Below are 26,612 nucleotides of genomic sequence, written 5' to 3'. Positions count from 1 at the left end.
AGCTTGGGAACCAGAGCGAGAACCCCCTTGAATTAGGTTGGGTGAAGGCAGGTACATTTCCATTTAGTGGACAGGTGTTTGAATAGCTGGGTTTTGGAGTTTTCTGAGTTTGGTATGGTTCTTAGTGTGGAGGGAAGGGAATTCCATTTTTTGCCTAGTGAGAAAGATAGGAGAAGTTGGCTAGCAGGACGTTTAGGTTTATGGATAGTAATTAAGTTCTGATTTTCAGATCTGAGAGCTCTGTTGGGTATATAAGGGGGAAGGATGTTAGTTAGAGCGGGACATCCTAAAGAATCAACCGAAACAACTACAAGATATACATTAAAATAGATTTTTGTATACAAATTCCACAGTGATGAGAAAAAATTGGTCTAAAAGCACATGCGCCCACACAATCACAGGGACAAAACAGCCAAAAGGGCTGATTTCAAGTCAAAGCTGACTCAAAAATGCCAAAGAAAGAAAATTATAAACTTTATTGAATGGAGAGGGGTAAATGCAATACTTAAAAGTGAAAAAACACTTAGCTGAAAGGAGTTGAGAGAGATGTAGCTGACACTTGGAAAAGTACAGTTTTGTACCTACCATAAATGTAGATGTCCGATAGGAATGCATCTGCAGTCCTTACAAATGGGTTGTCCTGTCATCAGGCAGCCCTTCGGTCGGCCGGATTCCAAAGTCTGGGTCTGGCCTCGGCTGGTGTTGCACTTCACCCGACGTCATAGCTGCAGTTATTCGGGTATAAAGGCATCAGCCAACGCCATTTTCCTCAGTGTTTCTTGCCCCAGATGCCAGGTGCCCTCTAGGAAGGCTAAATTTGGATAAATGCAAATGATTCCAAATAGTAGAGAGCAAACAAAAATAAGCATGTATGTACATATATACAAACAAATACACCATAATAGATTCCCCAGCTAGCTACAAGATGGGCAATTACCCTCGGATTACCACAGAGGCGAAGGACGGTGGGTAATCCTGACTGCAGATGCATTCCTATCGGACATCTACATTTATGGTAGGTACAAAACTGTACTATGTCCTTCAAGGATGCATCTGCAGTCCTTACAAATGGGTAGAATACCATAGCCAAACTGGGCGAGGAGGAGAAATGAAATTATGGTGTAGTTAAGATCCCTTGCAAAACAGCAGTGGCAAAACCTGCTCGGGATCTAGAGTATAAAGGTAAATTATAATGCTTGGCAAATGTATGCACGGAGCTCCAAGTAGCAGCCTCTAAAATGTCTTTGGTAGCCACTCCTCGTAGAAAAGCTGTGGTAGTGGCTGTAGCCCTTGTAGAGTGCGGCCTGATGTTTTCTGGAGTTTTCTTCCCATGGTAGGAGTAACAAAATCTAATGCAATTTCCTATCCACTTAGAGATTGTCTGCTTTGAAATTGCTTTTCCTTCCATTCCTGTTGCATATGCTACCAGTAGCTGGTCAGTTTTCTGTTGCCCTTGGTCCTGTCCAGGTAGTAGCGTAATTGTCTATGTACATCCAAGGTATGCAACAGTCTTTCTCCCTGTTCTGTGGGTTGGGGAAGAATGTAGGTAGGTGGATAGCCTGATTCAAAGATACTCTGGAGACCACTTTAGGCATAAAAGTAGGATTTGTTCTCATGGACACTATCTTGATGGAAGATCAGGAAGGGCTGTACTGCCATTAATGCCTGTAGCTCAGATACCCTTCTTGCTGAAGTGATTGCCAGCAGGAAAGCAGTTTTCCATGATAAGTATTGTAATTCTGCTGTTGCTGCTGGTTCGAAAGGAGGGAGTGTCAATTTTTCTAGCACAAAGTTCAAGTCCCATGCTGGCAATGGTGGTTTCCTAGGCGGTTTTACATTTTTAATTCCTCTCAGAAACTGCCTGAGCAGAGGCTGTGAGAAGACTGGAGGATCCAAGTCGTATTCTGCTGAAATAGCTGAAGCATGAATCTTAATGGAAGAATAGGAAAGGCCTTTGTGGAAGAGCTCTGCCAAGTATTCCAGGATGTTGGCTATGTTTAACAGTGACACATTTTCTCCTTTTGCAGTTCTCCAAATGAAATATCTTTTCCATTTTGCTGAATAATTTTTTCTTGTTGAGGGCCTGCGAGCCTCCAAGATAATGTCTTTAACCCTTTGGGATAAATTTGGGTTATTTGTTCTTATGCAATGTTCCAGGCCGTCAGTTGCAGTGTTTTCAGGTTTGGATGCAGGGTGTTGTAGTTGTTCTGAGTTAACAGCAAGGGAACAAGGGGTAGGGGCCATATTTGTTCCCGTGACATGCTCCTCAGTAATGGGTACCAATGTTGTCTTGGCCAGTCTGGAGCTATCAGAATGATCCTTGGACGGTCCTCTTTGATCTTCAGTAGCACCTTCTGCATCAAAGGAAGTGGTGGGAATGCATATGCTGTCAGGTTTTTCCAACTGAAAGATAGGGAGTCCACCTTCCAAGCAAGTGGGTGGTACGTCCTTGTGCAGAATTTCTTTAGTAGGTGATTGCGTGGGGATGCAAATAAGTCTATTTGTGGGAGTCCCCATTTTCTTGTAATGGCTTTGAAGATGTCCGGATGCAGCATCCATTCATGGGCATCCGTGGTAGTTCTGCTTAGTATGTCTGCTAGAATGTTTTCTTTTCCTGGTACAAAAATTGCTTGTAACTGAATGTTGTAACTCAGGGCCACATTCCAGAGGTCCATTGCCATCCGGCATAGAGGGTACGAATGTGTGCCTCCCTGTTTGTTGATGTACCACATAACTGTGGTATTGTCTGTCCTTATCAACAGTTGACCTTGTCGAAGAAATGGTCTGAAAGTCTGAATTGCCAGTTTTACTGCCAGCATTTCCTTTTGATTTATGTGTAGGTGCAGCTGGTCTTGAGTCCATAAACATTGTATGCACTTGTGCAGCATGTGTGCCCCACAACCGAGGTCTGAGGCGTCCGTTGTGATGGTTTGGCTTGGTTGAGCGTTGTGGAAGGGCAATCCTTTGTTTGATTGACAGGCCTGAGCCCACCATTGGAATTCTTGCTTCAGGCATGGAATTATTGGAATTTGGGTTTCTAGGCTGTGCTTGTGCTGAGACCATAAATTCCTTAGGTACCACTGTAACTTTCTCATATGCAGTCTGGCATGTGGAACCAATATTATGCAGGATGCCATGAAACCCAAGGCTTGCAGGACTTTTCTTGCTGTTAGATGGTTCTGCTTTGTTAATGCCAAGAAGTAGAGGGAGTTGCTCCTGTTTTTCTACTGTTAGGAATGCCATTTGTCTCGATGTCTCCAGCTCTGCACCCAAAAGGTTATCCTTTGGGATGGTATCAGCCTTGACCTTTTTATATTGACTGTGTATCCCAGGGCTTGTAGCAGGTAAATGACCCTTTTCAAGTCTTCTGCTAGCTTGTTTTTGTTGTCCGCTTGTATCAGGCAGTCGTCCAGGTAAGGGTAGATTTGGATTCCCTGAAGCCTGCAATGAGCAATTACTGATGCCAGGCATTTCGTGAACACTCTGGGCAGTAGATAAGCCAAAGGGCAATGCTGAGAATTGATAATGCTCTGATCCTGCAAGAAATCTGAGGTATCTTCTGCAATTTGGTCGATGGGGCGTGCAGGTATGCCTCCTTGAGATCTAGAGTTACCAGCCAAGACTCCTTGCCCAGCATGGGAAGAAGCTGCTGTAGGGTCAGCATTTTGAATTTTGGAACAATGAGGAAGGTGTTTAAAGTGGACAGGTCGAGAATAGGTCTCCATTTGCTTTCTTTTCTTGGTACCAGGAAGAGTCTGGAGTAAAATCCCTGTCCTTGCTCCATAGATGGTACCCTTTCCACAGCTCTCATCCTTAATAATTGAGTTATTTGTTTTAGAGCTTCTGCCTTTTGATTTGGAGGTAGGTTTGGCATTCCTCTCTTCCCTGGTAGAGTATGGAAGTGAAACCTGTAACCTTGGTCTATTGTCTGCAAAATCCACTTGTCTCTTGTGATGTAATGCCAATTTACTGAAAATAAAGCTAGCTTCCCGCCCAAGGGTGCTTCTAGTTGTTCCCTGGTAGGCGGTGCTAGAGCCAAGTCACTGTGATTGTCCTGTAGTAGTGGTGGTGGCTGCGTCTGTGGCTGCACCTCGCTGGTTGTTACCCTGCCACTGGCGTCCCATGTAGGCACCCCTGGATTGACTTCTGCCTCTTGAACGCCTATTCCTGCCTCTCTGAGCTCTGGAGGAGTCTGGAAAGGACCAATTCTTGGAGGGCCAATTCCTGCTAAACCTTGGAGGTTGGACCTGCAAGAAATCTTTCACTGTTTGGACAGATTTTGCCTTCTCTTCCATCTTCTTCAGCACCTGTTGTGCAGGAGAGCCAAACAAATTGATCTTGTCCATGGGAGCATTGAATAGTTTTGATTTAACATGGTCTGGTAAGGCCTGCTCTTTTAACCATGCATGCCTTCTGATAACTGTGCCAGTCATGGCTGATCTAAAGGAAGCCTCCAGTGCATCATAGCCGCATTTTAAGGAATGGTTACTGACTTGCTGAATGTTATGTACCATTTCCTGAACGGATTTTTTGTCTAATGGTTCATCTGAGGACAGCTTTTTGGTTAACTGGTCTAGCATAAATTCTTGATACTGGATCATGTGGAATTGACAGTTCAAGGCCCTAGCTGAAAGAGTAGCAGAAGTGTAAACTTTTTTACCCCATCTCTCTAAGGACCTGGATTCCCTTTCAGAGGGGAGGGGGTTTTTGGCAGAGGTAGCTGCTACAGCCTTAGGACCCTGGGAGATAGTCTCTGGATCTGCAAAAGGAGCCTTATACAAATGGTAATGCGGGTCCGGGACCCTGTAGTACCTATCGGGCTTAGCAGGGGCCGGAGGTAGTGAATCAGGAGCAGTACAGGCATCATTAAATGCATCATCTACAACAGAGAGAACTGGAGGTATGGCTAAAGGCCTATGTTGTGGTAAATGCAGAAAAGTTCTAAGCCTTTTTCTAGAGTCTGAAAAATCCTGGCCCTGCCACTGAAATTGTTCCCTTATAGCATGCAAGGTTTCCCCAAAGGAAAATTCCTCAGGCGGAGAGGCAGAAGGAATGGACTCTTCTGCATCAGAGTCTTCATAAGGGGAGAAGGAAGCCTCTGGAGGGTTTGTATTATCTGAATCATCAGAGGAATCTGTAGAAACTGGCACAGGGGGCTCTGCTCTAGACCTCTTCTCTGGAGGTGGGTGAGAGGCCCTGTCTGGTTGAGGTTGGGATCCCCGGATTAAAGAAATGAGATCCTCTGCTAGACTAAGCATTTGTGAACTAGAGCTAGGCCTGTGAGAGGGGGTCTTAGCAGGCACAGATTTAGTAGTTTTAGCTGCTTTAGCCCTGGCAAAGGCCTTAATGGACATGGATGCAGGTGGCCTAGCAGCTCCACGTGCAGGGGTAGAGATATCCAAGGGGATAGTGTCAGATAATTCCTGAGAAACTGCAAGAGCAGGAGGGATATCAGAAGCCGATTCCACCAGGTTGGAAGAGGCCTCAGTAGGAGGTAAGTTTTCGGCTGAAGGAAGAACCGCTAGCTCGGTTTCTGCCGAAACCGAGACACTCGCGGTTGGCTTAACCGCGGTTTCGGCCGAAACCGCAGACCGCGAGTGTCGGTCCTTTTCCTTGCGCTTTTTAGATATTTGCGTAGTGGGAGGAGCAGGCGGGAAAATGTAAGCAAAATCGGAGCCGAAAAACTCCTCAGCAAATTCCGACCGACGTCTAAGTGTCCGTCGATTAAAAGAAGCACAGGCTAGACAAGCTGCTACGTCGTGGCCTGGGCCTAAACAAGGTAAGCAGTAAGAGTGGAAATCTTTATGAGGTATTTGTTTCCCACAAGTTAAACAGTTATTCACTTTTTCTGACATCGGCTGAGGCAAGAAAGAGTCCCCAACGGGGTACTTAGCTTTTTAGAAGTCTTCGGTAGTAGTAGAAGCATTTCGGTAGTAGTAATCTCTGGTTCTGACCTACCGGCACTTGCGAACAGCTTCTGCTTCAGGCGCCACGCGGCAAGAAAGACTGAGGAAAATGGCGTCGGCTGATGCCTTTATACCCGAATAACTGCAGCTATGACGTCGGGTGAAGTGCGACACCAGCCGAGGCCAGACCCAGACTTTGGAATCCGGCCGACCGAAGGGCTGCCTGACGACACGACAACCCATTTGTAAGGACTGCAGATGCATCCTTGAAGGACATCAGCAAAAGAAATGTGGAGAACTGGACAAATAGGGCATTATAAGAGAGGAGGAAGAGCTTCTGAGCTGAAGACTGTGAAGCCAGCATCTGATTTGAAGTACCACAGGCTGAAATGGGCAGAAAAAAACACTGCATCAGTGGTTGAGGTGTTCAAAACCTTACCTCAACAGCCATGAGCATTCTGCCCTCCTTTTCTATTTTCTTCAGTTCACTCCTGACTGCCTGACCAAAAATGTACTACATCAAAACTCTGGTATCCTTGGTGAAAACCAAGATACAGCCAGGAGTGATAGCAAAGGATTATGACAGTGTCTGCTGCTCTTGCTTTACCATTTGTAAAATTATGAGACGGGAATATGGTGAGGTTTGCAATAGATGAAGTCACCAATAGGTAGACCTTTCAGTGGCTTGCTCATTTCGTCAGCCAACTGTCACTGGAAAAACAACACGTGGCCAATACTTCACCACCCTGAAAGTAAAAGTGTTGGGCATGTAAAGTCTATTTCCTGCTCTGGTCCACTGCCTATGAATCTTTATCTGGGGAATGGACAGGACGACTCTGTGGTGTAGCCCAGTGCATCCAGTCTTTGGGAGACCAGAGGATAACACTAACTTAACAGATTTAGAAAAAGAATAATATCTACTCTTACAAATTATTTTATCTTCCATTGTTTATGAAAAACATTATTAACAAGGTTCTCAGAGTAATATTCAATCAGTAGACTTAGTAACATTAATGGATAAAAAGAATAGTTGTACAAAATCTTACTGTAATCATAGATGTCCTTCTATTCTATATGTTTCAGTATTCGTAACATGAAGGAGTCCACCACAGGCTGGCCCGAATGTCTGGCCGGTATACAAAAGTCTAAAGTTACTGTTAGGTACATGCGACGTCGCACACAGGATCACGTCCAACACTGGTCATAAAGTGACGTCGTGTATATAGCAGACATTGGCACATACCATCCTCAGAACTGAATGCCCCAGGAAGAATACCAGCCTGAGATAAACTGAGAAAACACACATCCAGAAAACAAGCATCAGCAGGAAGGTGGGAGGGATACAATATCGCAACATATAGAAGAGAAGAGCATCTATGGTTATGATAAGCTTTTACACAATTCTTCGATGTCCTTCTACTCATATGTTGTAGTACTCATAATAGTAGGGAGAATACCAAAGCTCATGCAGAAGATAAGAGTGGGAGGAGGGGCAGTAGCGCACACTACAAATCCCTGAAAAATAGCCCTAGCAAAACCAGCTCTAGATATACCATACAACTTGTAGTGTTTTGTGAAGATATGGACAGAAGACCAAGTGGCTGCTTCTAAGATACAGGAAGTATCCAGACCCTTGAAAAAAGCACCCGAGGGAGATACAGCTCTAGTGGAATGACTCTTAACTGGAGATGTAAGGGTTTTTCCATGAGGCACATAACAAAAGGAAATAGCCTTGGAGATCCAAGAGGAGACTGTCCTGCTTGGAAACAGGTCTGTCCAGAGCCCTGGGATGATAGGAAAATTTCCTGAAGGACTTGGTTTTACCCAAATAAAACTTGAGTTGCCTATGCACATCCAAGGTGTGTAAGAGCCTCTTACTAGAAGATTGTGGCGAGGGAAAGAAAATGGGCATGTTAATGGACTACGTGGCAACACGTTCACCACCTTGTGCATAAAGGAGGGATTAGTGCATACAGAAACCCTGTCCTTGTGAAAAACAGTGAAAGGAGAAGATGCCATACGGGCCGAAAGTTCTTAGACCCTTCTGGCTGAAGTGATGGCCAAGAGAAGCACAGTCTTCCAAGTGCAGTGCTGAAGGGAAGAAGAAACAAGAAGTTATGTACTCACCATAACGTTCGATGTATGTAGTCCATCTCGCCTCACATTCTTACCCGTGGTTCGTAGCCGAATGTCGGCTCCGACTCGGCCATACATTAGCTCAAAGTCTTTCAATATGCTGGGCTAAGCTGGTATCCCATGCTGCACTGCTCTCTATCCCCAGATCTAGTTTGCTGCGAGCACCAGCACTCACTCTCCATGCATAACACTTAAGGAAGGAAGAACAAACAAAGAATGAAGGGAACTCTGAAACCAGGCCTAACCTCCAGATCCTCCAGGACGGGGGAAGGTGGGGGGGGAGGGGTAAGTAAGAATGTGAGGCGAGATTGACTACATACATCGAACGTTATGGTGAGTACATAACTTCTTGATGTTATGTAGTCCAATCTCGCCTACATTCTTACCTGTGGGACAGCGTCTCCAGCACCTAAATCCTGGGAGGCTCAGTGGAAAATACTCCCGAGCACTGTAGAACTAAAGGAAGACCTGCCTCTAGATACCACATCTAACTTGTAATGAGTAACAAAGATGTGAGGAGATGCCCAAGTAGTCGCAGCACAAATATCCATAGACAATCTGGCCTGAAAAGCTGTAGATGTAGGTACAGACCGGGTAGAGTGAGCCTTCACTCGGAATGGTAAATCTCTTCCCCCTGAAGTATAAATGAAAGAAATACAATTGGAAATCCACCTGGACAACGTGACTTTGAAGGAGGCCCAATTCTGTTTTCAGAAAATGGAACAAAACTGATCAGATTTTTTGAGGTCCTTCCTTCTGTGCAAATAAAATCGTAATTGTCTGTGCACATCCAATTGATGAAATTTGAATTCTGCCTTATTCGAGAACTGAGGAAAAAACACTGGTAATTCAATGGATTGATTTAAGTTACTAACTGACGCTATTTTGGGAAGAAAGGAAAGATTCGGTCTGAGAGAAACCCTGTCCTTATGAAAAATCAAATACGGTGGTTTAATTGATAAAGCTTGAAGCTCCGAAACATGTCTGGCTGACGTGATGGCTACCAAAAAGACAGTCTTCCAAGTTAAGAATTTTAAATCACAAGTGGCTGCAAAGCTCAAAGGGGGGTGAAGTAAGACCCTGTAGAACAAAGTTTAAGTCCCAAAGCATAACAGGTTCAGAGACAGGAGGACGAAGCAACAAAGTGCCTTTCAGGAAAGCCTTATAGAGTCTATGTGCCATTAGATTAAGTTCGTCTGCGAAGTGAAAGGTAGAAATCGCCACCAACTGGACTTTAATGGTTGCGGCAGCTGATCCCTGGTTGAAAAGCATAGAAAGGAACTCGAATACTGACGAGATTGGAGATGTGTAAGGGTCAATCTGTTTGGCATGTGCCCAGATGGAAAATCTCTTCCATTTGCTGTAATAAATCTTCCTGGTCGAAGGCTTAAGAGAGGAAGACAGAATATGAACCACATCCGGCGAAAAATGGTGAAGCCTAATGACGGAAGTGGAGTAGCCAAGTTGTCAACCGGAGGGTCTGAAGGGAGGGATGGAGCTGCCCTGACATGCGAGTCAGTAAGTCTAGTTTGTGGGTCCAGAATCCAAGGAGCATCCATGAGATAGGGAAACCAAATTTGACGAGGCCAGTGTGGAGCAATCAGAATAATTTTGCTTCCCAAGGATTGTGCGTTTTGAATAACCTTTGACAGCAAAGGAACCGGAGGGAAGGCATATAGTAGACCAGAGGGCCAATCATGGACTAGAGCGTTCCTGGGTAACTCCCCCTGAGGGGGGATAAGGGTGAAGTAGCTGCTGCATTTGGCATTGAGGGGGCTGGCAAAAAGGTTGCAGCAAGGCAGACCCCACCTGCAGAAAATTTCTGCTCCGCAACTTGACAGTTCACGGACCACTCGTGAGGCATCAGAATAGCTCTGCTTAGCCTGTCTGCGATCACACTGGACTTCCCCGGAAAGTGCGTTGCTACCAGAAAACGTTGGGAAGACACTGCCCACTGCCACACTCACATGGCCTCTCTGCAAAAGGGATATGACTTGGTTCCTCCCTGTTTGTTCAGATACCATACCACCGACATATTGTCTGAGTGGACTGCAACAGTCCCAAGAGGAAGAAAGCTCTGAAGTGCTTGCAAGGCTAGTAGCACTGCTCTCATCTCCAGAACATTGAAATGCAGATGCATCTCGTGCTCTTGCCATGTGCCTTAGACTGTCCTGCCTAGATAATGCCCCCCCCCCCAATCTGGGGGGCATCCGTGGTCACCGTGGCAACCGCAGGCGAAGGAACAAAAAGGGTTTTCCTGCATTGAGGTTGTCGGTGTGAATCCATCAACTGAGATCCTGTCTGCACCTGCGAGTAGAATAGGGTGAGAAAGTGGAAGACATTGAAGAGACCACTGGGCGAAGAGTAGCCACTGAAGGAGCCTCATATGTAACCTTGCCAGAGGAACTAACATAATCATAGCAGCCATCGTCCCCAACAACTGGAGGACCAATCTTGTCTTCACTCTTCTCAGAGGGAGCAAGGCGTAAATCTGTTGTTGTAAGACTCTGATTCTTTCCGGTGGTAGGAACACCCGCATGAGCATGGTGTCTAATTCGGTGCCTATAAAGGTGACACGCTGCGAGGGCAACAAGGCAGATTTTTCCCAGTTCAAGGTGATGCCCAACTGTTGACATAGGTTGACAGTAGAGTCTCTGGTCTGAAGTAGCAGATGCCTGGTGGTGGCAGTATGGAGCCAGTCGTCCAGGTATGGAAACACTTGGAATCCCTGATGTCTCAAGTGAGCAGTCACCACTGCCATGCATTTAGTAAACACCCTGGGGGCTGTGGTGAGACCAAAGGGCAGGGCTCAAAACTGAAAGCGACTGGCTCCCAGACGGAAGCGTAGGTGACTTCTGGATGCCCTGTCCATCTATGTGGTAGTAAGCATGCTTGAGGTCGATGGAGCACATCCACACTTCTTTTCCCAACAATGGGAGAATAGATTGCAACGTGACCATTCGGAACTTGGACTTTTGCACATGGGTGTTCAATTGGGTGAGATCCAAAATGGGTCTCAGGTCCACTCTCCTTTTCGGCACGAAAAAGAATCTGAAGTCCCTAATCCGATCTGGTCTGAGGGGACATGTTGGATGGCTCCTTTTTCTAGCAGCTTTGAAATCTCTGAAGCTGCGGAATCCCATTGACTGGGTGTAACATCCAGGATTTTCTTGATTGGAGGGGGAGTTGACAAGAAAGGAATGATATATCCTCCGAAAATTATTCGTAGAACCCACTGGTCCTGGGTGATACCTTGCCAGGCCTCCGGGTATAATGAGATGCGACCCCCAACTGGCTCCGGAAACGCACAGTCGGGCCTCCCATCAGGAGTGGCGGTAGGGAGAACCACGAAAGGAATCTAGGTCTCCTGAGTTACAAGGGCCTCCTCTGCCCCTAGGGTGGCGTCTACCTGCTTAACCACCCCCTCCCCTGCCTCTGGAGGGGGACTCACCTTGTGCATCGGGGGAAAAAACCTCTGTGATTTCTTGAACCACATCTTCCAACCCCTCTCGGCCTTGGGATAAGGCCTAGAGGGAAGGGAAAAAAGGACTCCTATGGCAGAAGTGTTTTTCCCTCTTGCTCGCACCTAGTGAGAGTGTCTTTCACTTGGTTATGAACAAAGACGAACCATCAAACGGGGGAGTCGGTGAATGTAGACTTGAAGGCCTCCGCGAAATGACAAAGGCGCATCCAGGCATGTCTCCACAGAGCGACTCCTGAACTTGCTGCCCTACTTGCTCCCACAGCTGCGTGAGAGATCAGCCTCATGGAGGAGTTCACAATAGAATTGAGGGTAGATCTGAGCGTTGACTTTCTGAGCCACCGCCTCAGAAACATTACCCGTTAGAGCATCTCCAAGCTCCTTTAGGAGAGCTCTCTGGAGCCGTGTAAAGTGTGATAAGTAATTCAGTGACCGCAAAGTAAAGGCTGCTGAACAAAACGTACACTTCCCGTACCGGTCCATAGTTTTAGACTCCTTGTTAGGGGGGTGGACGGTGGAAGAAATCTCAGCCAATTCCTTCTTGGTGGCCGCTGCCAGCACCATGGCATCCACAAGGACTCCCTTGGATAGAAATTCCTTATCAGAAGGGGCAGACAAAAATTTATTGGGTCTCCTGGGAACTGGTTCCACAGAGTCAGGGGGTTTCCCATACCCTTCCACAAACCGGATCCAGAAGCTCGAAGGGTGGAGACACACAGGAGGTGGAGGACTGAGCACCAAAGGCCTTCAGGAGTACAGACTCCTCTTTGGAGGGGGCTTTGGATGGCCAGTCACCTCTCTGCTTCAAAATCTCTAGGACGTCAGAGAGAGAAACATTCTCAGAGGATGACTTAGGGGACCCCTCAGATTACTCGAGGTTGGTGTCTGACTTGACAGACTCATCTTGGGAATCTATGTGCTTCCTCTTGCACGTTCTCTTTCTGGGTGGCTCCTCAGGCAAAAACTCTGAGGGGCCCTGAGAAATATGGGGACCACTCATGGGGGTACCATGAGGCCTTGGAGCTCCGCTGTCAAGAGATAGAGGGCAATCAGAGACCTGCACCAGTGCTGTAGGGGACAGAGTGACCGAACTATATGATGCCGCTGACGACCTGGCCAGCATGCTCCGCATGGCCTCGAAAGCTGGCCCTCCCGGGTCCGAAGATCAACCAGCCATGGAAGACCTCGGATCAGAAGGGACCAGGTCCGAAGCAGAGACAGGAGTCAGGCTTCCCTGTGCCGAAGCACCGAGAGGGAGACTAGGAGCCGAGAGGTGTCCTGAAGCCTCTCCCTTAGGTCCGACAGAGGAATCCTGAGACCTGAGACTCGTGGACGGCGCTGACGGGGTCGGAGCTGATGCCGGAACCAATAAGCCAGGAGGGACCGTTGGAACCGACCTAGGGACATCAAACTGAGCCAAGCACTCCGGCTCCGAAACCTGAGATGCGCTCGGAAGTATCGATGTAGGTAGAGGGACCGGCTCCGGAGCAGACTGGGTCTGGGTCGGAGCCGAAAACAATTTAGCCAGTACCGGTGACTGAAGAAGTCTCTGCACCACTCTATTGATGTCCACTTCCAATAAGGTCCTGGAGGATAGGGAAGGAGATCGAGACCTCCTCTCTGAAGGAGACCTGCAAGGAGGAGATACCGGCCTAATGCTAGGCGACTGGCTCCGAACAGGCTCCGAGAAAATAGGAGCCGAAGCAGGTTCCATAGACACTGACACTTCCTGCGGCCACGAGGACAATGGAGCCGAGGATGTCATTGAAGATTTAGCCGTTTTCTCCAGTGGCTCTGAGGATACCGATGGAGCCGGGGATCGCTTTTTAGCCTTGGAAGATTTAGCTTTTGATGGAGAAGACAAAGCTGGAAGCATTCTCCAAACCCTCCTCGGAGGGTTTCAGAAGTCCCTTCAAAATCAATTTGTTCTTCCTTTCCTGAAGAACATGTGGGCTAAAGGCATGACAAAAACTACACGATTCCTGGAGGTGAATTGCTCCCAGACAGTATACACACACACACACACACACACACACACACACACACACACACACACACACACACAGAGTGTCCATCAGTGATGGACATCTTATAACTACACTTCATGCATATCCTAAAGCCGGTGGGCTTATGCTCCTTAGTATCTTTAGACGTAGTCACCACAAAAAACGAGTAACTAACCCAACAACCAGACCAACGGTCAATCAGCCACAAGCACGGGAACAGAACAAACAGTACACCACAAAGACCTCTAATTTAAACGGTCCTAGAACACAAGTACAAGAGGGAGGACTAATTCCTCTAATTTAAACGGTTTTAGCCCAAAGGAAATAAAATTAGTACACAAGGAACGCAAGGGGACAGACTAGGTTCCTCTAACTGAAACGGGTCAAGCCCATTGGAAACAGCTAGTGGGATACCACAAGAACATGCTAAAAGAGAAAAAACTTTTCCACAAACACAGTTCATACACACACAAATAGCTATGAAAATAGCTTTTTTTTTCTTTTTGCAAAAAACTTCTCTGCTATAAGAAAAGAGTACTTAGCCACAGCCAAGAGTGAGACCACGTCCGAGCTACATGAGCGGCAAACGAGATCTAGGATAGAGAGCAGTGCAGCATGGGATACCATCTTAGCCCAGCCAACTGAAAGACTTCGAGCTAAAGTATGGCCAAGTCTGAGCCAACATTCGGCTCTGAACCACGGGTAAGAATGTAGGCGAGATTGGACTACATACCATCTACTGGTTAAAAGGGAGGCAATGTAAGTTTTTCTAAAACAATGTTTAAATCCCAAGGAGGAGGAACTTGTTTCCTTGGTGGTCTGATATGAAGGACGCCTTTCAAGAAAGATTCACCTTCCAACCTTGAAGCCAAAGGAGGGGTTCATAGGCAGACAGGCAGAAATTGCTGACAGATGATCTTTTACCGGAGTGTGATAGAAAAGTTGTGTAAAATTTTGCCATAACCATAGATGTCCTTCTCTTCCATGTTGCAGTACTGTACTTACGAGGTTTTCTCCTCTTGGTATCCGAATGTCCAGCCAGAATACAAAAGATTTCAGTCACTGTATGGTGCGTGGGACGTTTGACGTGACTAGCAGACCGTGGGCCATAAAAGTGATGTCTGTGTGCACCAGTCCTCAGAACTTCTCAGCCGTCAGGTGTTCCTGCCTTCCTGGCTGTCTGATGCCAAGGAGGAACCTGCGATTTCAGTAAGACCGTCTGAGCCCGCCGTTCTTTTACAGTCATCCAACACTAGACCTTCTTCTGTTCAGAAGCCTGCTAGGCCATTGATAAAAAAAGAGGGAAAAGAAGAAGCATGTGTACCCAGCTACTGAAAGTACTCCAGATTGGCAGGCTTTCAGTCAAAGCCTGTTTAATGCCTTTATGGCCTACCACACCTGGGATCTCAATAATTTCTCCTCCGATCCTAAGCCCAAGGCGTCAGACATCAGATCCCTCTTGGATGGAAGAGAAACTATCCTCTGATTCTTCATCTGAAGAATCCCTTTCTAATGCCTCCCAGCTGCCTTCTCTAGGCTATTATTCCCCAGAGGAAGAATCTGTTGATGCTAACTCCCAGCAGAGGATCTAACCTTTGGGGAAACTATAGCTAAAAATGGAGCATTTTAAGTGGGAATCATCAGAAATGTCAGAGTAAAAAAAAGAGTTATTGTGACCTCATCCAGATGGATTCCCCAACCCCTACTGCTGTTCCTCCCATTTTTCCTGCTTTTCTGGATGCCTTCTCAGCAGCATCCTTGACCCTGGACTCCCAGCCACCTACCCCCTCGCAGACTTGATACGTTTTTGTAAGGTCCCTGAGACTGCAGAATTCCTTATAAAGTGTCCCGCTGCAGACCCTGCCACAACTTCCATTTCTACTGACAAGGCTTCTATGCTACTGCCTTCTACCACCTTCCCCCCTGCTGACAAGGACAGCAAAACCATGGAGTGCTTGGGTAAGAAAATATATACTTCTGCTACTCTGTCTTTCAGAGCAACTAATTATCAGAGACACATGCGTAGTACAATGTGCTATTATACAAATACATTATTTTAGAAAAGTAATTTTTTTCTTAAATAATATCATTGTATAATAGCAATAACCAACTCCTGGGTATGATACACTGAAGATTTACCCACGGCGGCCTTTGCTTAATCATGAGGGCTTCACACTCATGATTAAACCACACTAACTGTGGGTAAATCTTCAACATACCACACCCAGTTGTTGGTTATTGCTATAATATCCAGCTGCTGCCAGACTTAATTATGTCAATTGTACAGGAAGAGATGCCTCAAAAACTAACAACTAAGATAGGAAAAAATGAAATAAAAACAATAATGTATAATAAATCAACAGGGAAGCCCTCCAGGAACAGTTCGTATTCCTGTGGAAATATGTTAAGTTTGGAGGTAAGAGAGAAAGATCTGGAAAGCTTAGTTTATTAATATTTTAGAAAAGGGGTCAGTGCCACCATCTTGGAAGAAAGCATTACTTGCTATATTGCTAAAAGAGGGCACACATCCTTCAGATCAGTCTTCATATAGAACCATTTTGATTTTAAAACATGACTATAAAGTGTCAATATTAGCTAAGAGAATGGCAAAGATGTTATCAAAATTGAAGCCTTTTCAAATCAGCCTAATAAGTCTGGTCTTTCTTCGGCCAGAGTATCTTACCCAGTTGGCTCAGGGCAAATGTTACAATATCACAGGTTTCCCATGCTGTTCTAGTCTGCAGTCTACACCATTTATCGACTGGTGGGAAGAGTACTCCTATAGGATACATTGACGAAAGGTCATAGGAACTGATGGCTCATCTCTAGCATCTCCCTGAATTTGGCACTATATGTTAACCATCTCATCCTAATCAATGCCTCATGTGAGAGACTCCTAGGTGTGTGTGTATGACTTACTGCACCTGCTCTTACCACCGGGCTTCACGAGATAACTGTCCAAGGGCAATGAAGAACAGAGTGCACATCACCATTTCTAGGTATAAGTTAAGTGCATGCAAATGACCACTTAGGGTTTTTGGCACAAATGCCTGGCAAACAGAGTAGGCCTTATGGTTGTGCGACCAACCCAAGCAGAAAAGGCACTGGTCATGTGTGGCCTTATGAGGAATCTGCTGGCTGCACTTATACTTGCTTTTTCTGGATGACATGAACAGGCAATATAATAAATAACAGGAATGAAAGGATCCCGAACGGGGTACTTATCTGATTTCTCAAATGTGAGAACAGCGAGAGCCTGAACACCTGGTGTACGACTGGCAGCTGAGAAGTTCTGAGGGCTAGTGCGTGCAGATGTCACTTTTATGGCCGATGTCCCAACAGCCACATCAGACGCACCACATAGGGACTGAAAAATTCTGTATACTGGCCAGATGTCCACGAAGCAAGAGGAGTAAACCCACATGTAGAATACTGCAACACCGGAATAGGACATCTGCTAAAACCTACTTTTCCTGATCAATGAGATAATGGGAGCCCACAAAAGGCCATACATAAGTATGTCGTGGGTGGAGTTTAAGTCTGTACAGGCACTAAGGGTAGGTAATGCAAATGGGACGACAATGACATTATCAAAGTCAAGACTGATCTGAAGTGACAGATGCTGCAACCTACAGTTTCTGATATTAAGACAGAAAATACAGAACATGATACTGCCAATGACCATTCAGACTACACCAGAAATTGGCCATGTGGTAAGACTGACCTCGCAGACATCAGAACTGGTCCTGACAAAACTAGTGTTGACTGGATGATTCTAAACACTGCAGCCAAAGTTTCCCCTTATGTCTGGTAGTGATGCTAAAACTATTGATGCCAGTAGCAAGAATGACAGTGATGGCACCAGCACAGACTCCTGTCAAAATCTGGGATTGCAATTCAGTGCTAATGCTACCTCAGACACCAATATGAGCACTTGAGGGGTCAGTGGTAGGTCTCTCTGCAGCAGGTTCCTGTATGGAGGCCCAGTAAGGAAAACAGAGTACCTGGGAACTGAGAAGGAAAAACAATGACAAGGAGGGACGTCCTATAATGGTCAAATTAAGGGGAGGAGGTGGAGCCCTGACATGATCCATCATCATCTCTTGTAATATCTCAGTGAGCATAGAAAGGGTTCAGAGAGACATGAGAAATCTTTATAATTAGTTAATTTGTACTTCTGACAAAGTTTACAACTCTGTAAGCATCTCAAAGTAAAGCAGTCACCATATATATATATATATATATATATATATATATATATATATATATATATATATATATATATATATATATATATATATATATATAAACAGATATATATATATACATGTAAAGATAAGCAAGCACATAAAAGTGACACTAAATTACCAATGTTTCAGAAAAGTTCTCAAAGAGAGAGAGAGAGAGAGAGACTCTCATCCTACATTTATTACAAACGGTGAAAAAGTGGAAACAAACATCTGTAGCAGTATCTATTACACCTGAACAAATATTTGATGGGACCTGTAAGAGTTGACAGATGAAGGTCTAGAAGGAATACGTACTTTTCTTACTTCAACAGACAATGACGCAATATTAGCAGTTCTGATAAGTTTGAAGAAATATTAGCAGTTCTGATAAGTTTTTTAAGAGAATGCTCTGACTTACTCAATTAAGACAGGGTTAAGGTCTGAGCCCTAGTTGAAGTACACACACCTCAGTGCTGTTTCCCTGGAATCTGGCCAGGGCCTTTGCCAATGAATGTTTCGGATACAGCATCCGACTTCTGGTTCTGGAAGCATGCTGATCCATTCTTTCCTTTCTTTGTCTGATTACTTGGTGTGTTTTATTGGAGGAAGGAGTTCTGAAACATAGTTCTGTAGGGGCTCCGCAGAGAGCTTAGGTTGTGGATGAAAAAGACCAACCCATTTACCTGGTAAAAACAAATAGTTTAAAGACAAACATGGCTTAAATATAAAATACAAAATAAATATAAAGGTGACGTTTGTACTGCGTCTGTTCTCACTGGTCTGTTTGTATGTATCATATGTATGAGGGAGAGATCAATGCTTTAAAATGCTTTCCTGTAACTAGTGTTCCAGATACAGATTTGCTGTATCCAGGACTGTATGTAAGCTTTTGAGTCCCCCAAGCCTTTCTGTGTTGCAGGGAAGCCTTCTAGCTTATCAGTGGGAGTGGAAAGCACTAGGTAACCTGTCTACCACATAAGGAGTGGTTCTGGCCCAGAATTTGTAGTTATTGGCTGTTTGGGCAAGCTCTTCTCTCTCTCTCAACTTTCTGATTTGAAAGCCTGTATTTGCACTTGTTTCTGTCCTTTAACTCATCTAGTGCAGATACAGATTCTTAGTTTTAGCACTTAAATTTGCTTGTTCATGCTCAGCACTTGTTCAGAACTTGTAAGCACTAAATAAGCTACTAATTACTATAGCACTCTATCTTCCTCATTACCTACAGGAAAACAGTTTTTGTACTCACTTTCCTCACTTATCTAGAGGAAAAACCCTGTCGGGCAGAGCCGGTTAGCTGGGGTATACTATTCCCGGCCCCACAAAGTCTGTGCTGTAAATTTTCCCTTAGAACTAGGTAAGCCTCAACTCAAGTGCTTCAGATCAGCTGCTCTTATTGCAGCACTTGCAAAACAGAAATCAGCACTTGTCCTAATCTCCTAGACAGCACTATTCTCCAAATTTCCTAAACAGCACTATTATAATATATCATAAGACCCTCGATCGTCCGCAGGACTTAAGTTCAATTTACTCTTCAAAGCATGTCCAGAGGTCAGCTTCAGGTATACTCTTCAGTTCATCTGGTGGAACTGGGCATCCTGAGGCAATGTCACAACTGCCTCATGTATACAGACAACCCTCTCCTCTTACCTCTAGACACAGACACTTGTGAGAGATGCAAATACACAGCCAGACTGGAGGCTAAGTGCTCTCAACCCATGACTGTAACAGACAGTCAAGAGGATAAGGGACACACTTGCATCACACCACCTGTCACACATGAATCTACAAAACAAGCACCGGCAAAACATACGCACAAATACACAAAAACATATTCGGAGGCACTAGGTACCAATCTGAAAAAGAAACAGTGCCCTCCAAAGCAGACAAGCAAGCAACCTGCACCCCCAAACACAAGCCAGAAAACACATAATTCACCTCAGCAGTGTGCCTCACAACAGCCCTTAAGGCAAAACACCATACCTAACATGCTAGTAATAGGAGACTCTATAGTAAGGCACACGGATGTTCCACTCACCAGGCTGAACAAGGAGAAGGTTACTGTAAGCTACCTTTCGGGTGCTCGGATCCGCCACATAACACAGGCACTTAGGTCACTCCAGAACAAGTACAAGTATGACGCTGTCATTGTACATGTTGGTGTGAATGTTCTAAGATGTACCTCCCCGGACTGCATGAAGAGAGACATTGAGGAGCTCTCTGATCATGTAGCCCAAGCTGGTATGACCTTGACCTTGAGCAGCATACTACCTTCACCTAGAATTATACCACAATACAAAGACAAAATGACCAATTTCAACAATTGGCTAAGATTCGGGTGTCATTCTAAGGTGATCCAGTGTCTGTCTGCCTGGGATGACATGATAGACAAGCCTCGCTGTTTTGCCAGAGATGGGTTGCACCTGTCACCCCTAGGTTTTCGAATACTGGCCAAGGCTCTTGCCGTTCCCATAGTGCCTTTTTTAGGCAAGGCTCAAAGGACAAACCAACCACCGTAACCAGCACAGGTAACCAAAAACTAAGGGTAATGCTACTCAACGCCAGAAGTCTCAACCTCAAAATGCACACACTCGAGGCTCTCCTCTGCATGGAGAAAACCGATGTTTGTGCAGTGACAGAAACCTGGTTCAAGGCTCAAGAGAGCACCCCAGCACTGCCAAGTTACAATTCATATCATACCTTCCAGCCTCAGTTACCGGATCGCAGTACAAAGGGCGGAGGTGTATCCATATTCATCAAGGATACCCATATCTCCAGGTTAGTAGCGCAGCATGATGCCCCAGAGATCATCCATGCACAACTATCTGCAAGCAAAACCACATTTTAAGTCATAGCTGGTCATAGATCGCCCACCATGCCCCAAGATGCTCACTCTGCATTCCTTGAGACACTGGAAAATATAAAGGTCCTACCCAACACCATAATCTTGGGTGATCTCAACTACCCTGATATAGACTGGGCGAACTACCAATGTTACAACTCCTATGCTCAGCGATTCATAGAATTTATAAATTCAAATGCCCTTGAACAACTAGTATTTTCCCCCACTAGAGGAGACAACATATTGGCTTTAATCATCACAAATATGGGCGCCCATTGTACCACACCCGTTATCACTCCCTCCTTGGTCAGATCCGACCACAAACTGATAACCCTGGACATCCTCACCCCTCCACCTCCCCCATTCAAAGAAACCATAGTCAAAAACCTTTCCAAAGCAAACTTCAAACTACTTGCATCCAAAGTGGAAAGCTTCACTATTCCCTTGCAGAAGGATAATGATATACAGGATGCGGAATCCTACACCAAGGCACTCTATATGCATCTTCAGAATTGCACGGACCATGCTATCCCAAGTAAAACCAAGACTCCTTCCTCAAGCAAGAAGAAACCAGTCTGGTGGACCCCGGCCATAAGCAAACTTTACAATAAAAGGAGGGGACTTATACAAAAAAAGGCCAAATCTCAAGTAGAAAAATCATCCCTGATCAGCATTAGTAAGAAAATGAGGGCCCTCATCAAGTCAACTAAAGCTAATTTTGAAAAGAAAGTTGCCAAGGATAACCATAAGGCCTTCTATGGCTACGTCAATAACCTAAATGGCAATGCTTAGGTCTGTTCTGAGCTAGTACAAAATGGAACAAAATACACTGACCCTTCTGACACTGCCAACATCTTGGCTGACAGGTTCAGTGCAAATCCCCCTCCCCCCACCACCACCATCTACAGGGCCTATTACCATTCCAGGGGATTGTGCAAGTCCAATTATTACTGATACGTTGGTTAACAAGGCTCTATCTAAAACTAAAAACACTGCCTCCATGGGACCAGATGGTGTCCCAGGCTGTGTCATATGCGAGCTCCAAAAGGAATTAACCCCGCATCTTAATACCCTGTTCAGTTTCAGCCTTTCCGCAGGATATGTGCCCATAGAATGGCGCATGGCAACAGTGGTCCCGCTACACAAGGGTGGGGCCACAACTGACCTTGGGAACTACTGACCAATAAAACTGACCAGTCTATCTGTAAGGCTATGGAGCAAATCATTATGGAACTCAAATGGAGAGCTTGGGAATCTCCAGTCGCTGGACCCCACACAGTTCGGCTTCGTCAAGGGCAAATCATGCCTCCTGAACCTGGTGGATTTCTTTGAGACAGTTACTCAGGCTATAGATAAGGGAAAGGAGGTACACACGGCTTACCTTGACCTTGCTAAAGCATTTGACACCATTTCCCATTCAGGTATTATTGATAAGCTCATCAGCCTGTGCATAAACCCTTACGTCACAAGATGGATCGCAAATTGGCTCTCAGACAGATCCCATAATGTAAGAGTAGCGGGATCTATGTCCGAATCCAGACCAGCAACGAGTGGTGTACCTCAGGGCTCTGTCCTGGGGCCACTCCTGTTTGGCATATACTTCTCAGAAGTACAGCCAAGCACAGAAGGGCTGTGGCTGACTAAGTTTGCGGACGACTGCAAACTGGGTGCTATAATAGAGTCTCCAGCAGTACCCGCAAACTACAACATAGGAGATAATCCCCTGAAATCTGAAGAAGAAATAAGGGATCTAGGGACCAGAGTAGATAGTCAGCTTTCCTTTGATAACCATGTTGCCAAAGTGGTTAGAAAATCCTTCTATGTGACCCATCTGATCACGAAAGGGTTCGCATCAAGATCTAAGGATGTAATGGTGCCCCTCTACTCTTCCCTCATCAGACCCATTATTGAGTACAATGCACCAATTGGAATATACCTGGCTAGACATCTCCAGCAGCAGGAGAGACCACAGAGGTACCTAACCCAAGAGGATTACTGGCCTCCAACAGTTGCCCTATGCAGCACGATTGAAAAAGCTATGACTGTTCTCTGTTGCATACCGCTTTCTCAGAGGTGATCTCTGTCTAACGTACAGAGCCATGTCCAACCCAGAATTGTTGAACATGCTCCATCTTAGCAAAACCAAATCTACTCGAGCTGCACACTCTAGGGATATAAACCTCAACACAAAAATGAATAGAACATGCTGGAGGGATAGATTGCCTTCGCAGAGACTTCCCTCACTATGGAACAGGGTCCCGATCTACATAAGACAGAGCCCCCTCACTATCACTCTTCAAGAGCAACCTTGATGAGTGGATGGGTAACAGAAAGTTCTCACCGGGGATCACACCAACAGCACTACTAGATAGGGGCTAAGGGTACTAGCTGCTAGTACAAGGGTCTAGGGAACTACTAAAGGGGTGGTGAACACCGCACAATGTGGCTGGGCTAATATATGCCTTCGGGCAAATAGCCCAGTACCAACCTATGAACCTATAAAACCTTAAATAGTTCTCAGATTCTTCAACAGCTGAGAGGTAGAACAGCCAAACACTCGTCCGAAAATGTAGGATTGAGTCTTAGTCAAAGTAAAAATGTCTTCAGTACTGTACATTCGGAATTTGACAATGAACTTTTACTCCAACAGCTTCTAATCAATCCAGCAGTTCATCTCAGTTTTGGAAAGGGGAGCTTACTGGTGCACTTACAACAAGACAGATGACCTAAATTTTTTGCATAATTTATAGAAAACTTGACTCATACACATGAATATAAATGTTTCAGAAATAATAATCAAGCTGCTTAGCTCATTTCAGTTTTGGAATTATTGTAAAGTACGACTCATGCAACTCAATTACAAGGTGTTTATCTATACTATTCAAGTATACCTTATCGGATTAATTATGCATTCAATTATTTGACTTTAATTGGTGTCACTTGTTCATGCAACCATATCTCTAGTATTAATGTTTAAGGAAATAATGCATTTCCCTTGCTGTTTTTACAACTGCAACTGTATCCATTTTATACATCTGCAAATCATTTCTTTTTTTTTTTAATCAGTTTTTGTCTGAATTTATTCTACACTCAAGATACCTTTGGGCTCAGACCATGATTGAAGAGTTTGCAGATCAATACACTCATATGGATAATGCATTAAATTAAAATAAGCTGGCATGTTTCCTTCTCCTTACCTTCGAACAGGCTGTGCAAGTTTGCTGCGAGGCACTGGTATGCCTCCACCAGTGGAGGCAGTAGGTCTAGGCAATCCGCTTCTTAATCCAGGTGTTTTGCTAGGGGTAGTGCTTCCTATGCTTGTGTTAAGGTTATTAGAGCCTAAAGGCTGTGTAGCTGGTGATCCAGGAGGAGGAACAGTACTACTGTGTACAGGTGATGGAACACCAGCAGAAACAGGTCCATGATTTACAAATGCTTTCAATGGCTGCCGGGCTGCCAGAGGTGAGGGAGCTGCAGGAGTTCTAACTTTGCTAGGAGAAGGTACTGCAGAGGAAAGAAGAAAAGTTTACATTAATAGCAAGCCATTCTAACACAAACCATTTTAAAAAGTACAGTTGTGCAAGTAAAGCTTTAACCGTAGAAAGCTGAATTATCACTGCAGTAGTAGCCTTAGCTATATGGGTTATATCCAACCAAGAATATAACAGGCAGCTTCCAAAGCTTAGAAGCACCTTCGATGAGACCAAAAGGTTTACCAGCTTGAACAATACTGAAGTGTGGTTAGGGCAACAAGCCTTTTAGAGCTTTCATACCAACTAAGAGAGGGTGGCTAGAATCCTGAAAAAGTCAGTTAGGCAAATAATAAAAATCCTCACCTTGGCAACAAAAACATACAAAAAGAAAGCAGAGGGAGCGGCTACTGCAGCAGTGAGCATTTGAACGTCTACTGTTATAAGTTTACATGAACTACTCTACTATGTTCATCATTTGATCACTGACACAGTTGCCTTAGCTATATGGTTAGACTACCACAGCTTGAAGTTATTGGGAAACGGATAATACGGGTCCAAAAGTCTGGAGAATTGTCCTAAAAAGCCTATCCTACACCTGATGAAGGAATCCAGTATGTAGTGCATCATAATGGTATGTACAGAGGACCAAGACTGCTGCTTCTAGAATACCTGTAGAATAAAACCCTTTTCAAAAAGTCACAAAATAATCAAAGGCCCTGGAAAATTGAGCCTTAACTGTATAATAAAACCCTTGTCAAAAAGCCACAAAATAATCAAAGGCCCTGGAAAACTGAGCCTTGCCTTTGCCTTGCAGTGGTGGGTACTGCGACACCCGCGCACTGACACAGCAATCAAGGAGCTTCAATCCTCACCACTAACACCAGTGAGGGGAGTCCATAAAGGGAAAGGATAATAAATATACACACAGTGAAGTACAATTTCCCTTAAGAGCACACAGAGATCACAGTCTGGGACTGGTTTCTCCCTTTCTCTCCAGATCCCCAGTAAGACTGCCCATTGGCACAGCTATAGGGTCCAGATCTCAGCCTAGTGGGCAAGCTAAAACCTCCGGCACACACACACACACACACACACACACACACACACACACACACACACACGCACACACACACACACGCACAGAGAGAGAGATAAGAGTTGCATACAACCATACAGACACTCCTGGGGAAGGCTGGCAGAGGTTCTCCAGCTGTGCTCCTTTTACCCAAACTATACAGTAGTACCACCTGCCACCACCCACCAATGTTTATCAGCTACTAAAAGGCTCTAATGAAAGGGTGTCCAATTATACTGTGCAATATTATTAGGCAAATGGTAAGTGCAACTAAACCAGTCAAGGCTTATTGGAGTGGCTTGGCCAGTATCACTATATACATGCAATGTACTCTCAAGCTTAAATTATCTCTACACAAAACAGCCACAGTTGAAAGGTTTAAAACTATTTAATAATAATTAATAAAAACACAAAACAATACATCTTACTACACAGTGCTAGTCAATAGTTCAGAGACCACAGAAAAATACTTAAAATAATACAGTAGAAAAGTTCTGACATCCATATAGAAAAAAAAAACTAATCTTCCTAGTTCCTAGCTATATCTAAGAGAAAACACAGTTCTAATATAAATTTACATATAGAACACAGAGTGCCAGTGAGTTGGATGTTCTCAAGACAAATGCTCAATGCCCTCATTCTTTTTGTCCTTAAATTGATACCCAGTACCACTGATTAATTTCAGATTACAGCATTTCTTGCTGGTTCCCAGGCTAACAGCTAGTCAGGAAGCCAGAACAATAAAACAAATTATACATGTAAATTCTAGCCATTAACTTTGGCCTCAAAACAATAGGCAGAATGCCTCCCTCTAGACATCTCGACTCAAGAGTTTTAGATCAAAGAATTTCAGAATGCTTGACTTATCAGCTTTCTTACAGCAGAGCGCACTGTTACATTTTTTTCAGTTCAACATCCAGTACAGTCTTTTCACATTTAAGGGAACAAGCCTGTGGCTTACATTAACATTTACAAATGACAGAATTATCTACAAATTCTAACTAGCTAGGCTGGCAGCTTTCATCTATCTTCACAGGTATAACAAAAGGTTAACAGCATGAGACAACCATTAGGATATTGTCTGCTTTGACAGAAGTTCTTTTTCTTCTTACCTTCACAAGAAATGAAAACCTGATCACAGTTTTAGTTCTGTCAAGATATCCACATGAATTGTATGTGGACATCCAGAATATGGAAGATCCATTCTCTCTCATTTTAAGGGTCTGGAAAGATGATAGGGATGATGGATAGCTTGCCTCACAGTAAACTCAGACAGCACTTCAGGCATAAAGGAAGGATTAGTCCCTTAAGGAAAACCTGTCTGAGGAAAATGAGATGGATGACTCACCATAAGAGCTTGCAACTCAGATTCTTCTTGCAAAAGTCAAAGCAACCAGCAAGAATGCCTTCCATGTTAAGAACCTCAAGTCAGCCTAGTGAGCTGGTTCAAATGGTTCAGGAGTTATT

At 44.7% G+C, this 26,612-nt stretch overlaps 1 protein-coding gene across 2 annotated transcripts in view; it reads right to left on the bottom strand.

Moving 5' to 3' along the window:
• Nucleotides 1-26,612, bottom strand: part of SLAIN2 (SLAIN motif family member 2) — a 1,031,976-nt gene that overhangs the window by 122,976 nt on the left and 882,388 nt on the right. For both annotated transcript variants that reach the window (XM_044055724.1, XM_044055725.1), the window contains one exon: nt 23,795-24,101. In XM_044055724.1, the coding sequence (XP_043911659.1) occupies nt 23,795-24,101 (307 nt within the window). The remainder of the gene's footprint in view (nt 1-23,794; nt 24,102-26,612) is intronic.

This window comes from Protopterus annectens, chromosome 14.part0, assembly GCF_019279795.1.
Source record: "Protopterus annectens isolate FY-2018-M chromosome 14.part0, PAN1.0, whole genome shotgun sequence".
NCBI classification, from domain to species: domain Eukaryota; kingdom Metazoa; phylum Chordata; order Ceratodontiformes; family Protopteridae; genus Protopterus; species Protopterus annectens.
Note: the sequence above shows the minus strand (reverse complement) of the source record. Positions and strands in the feature narration are given on the sequence as shown.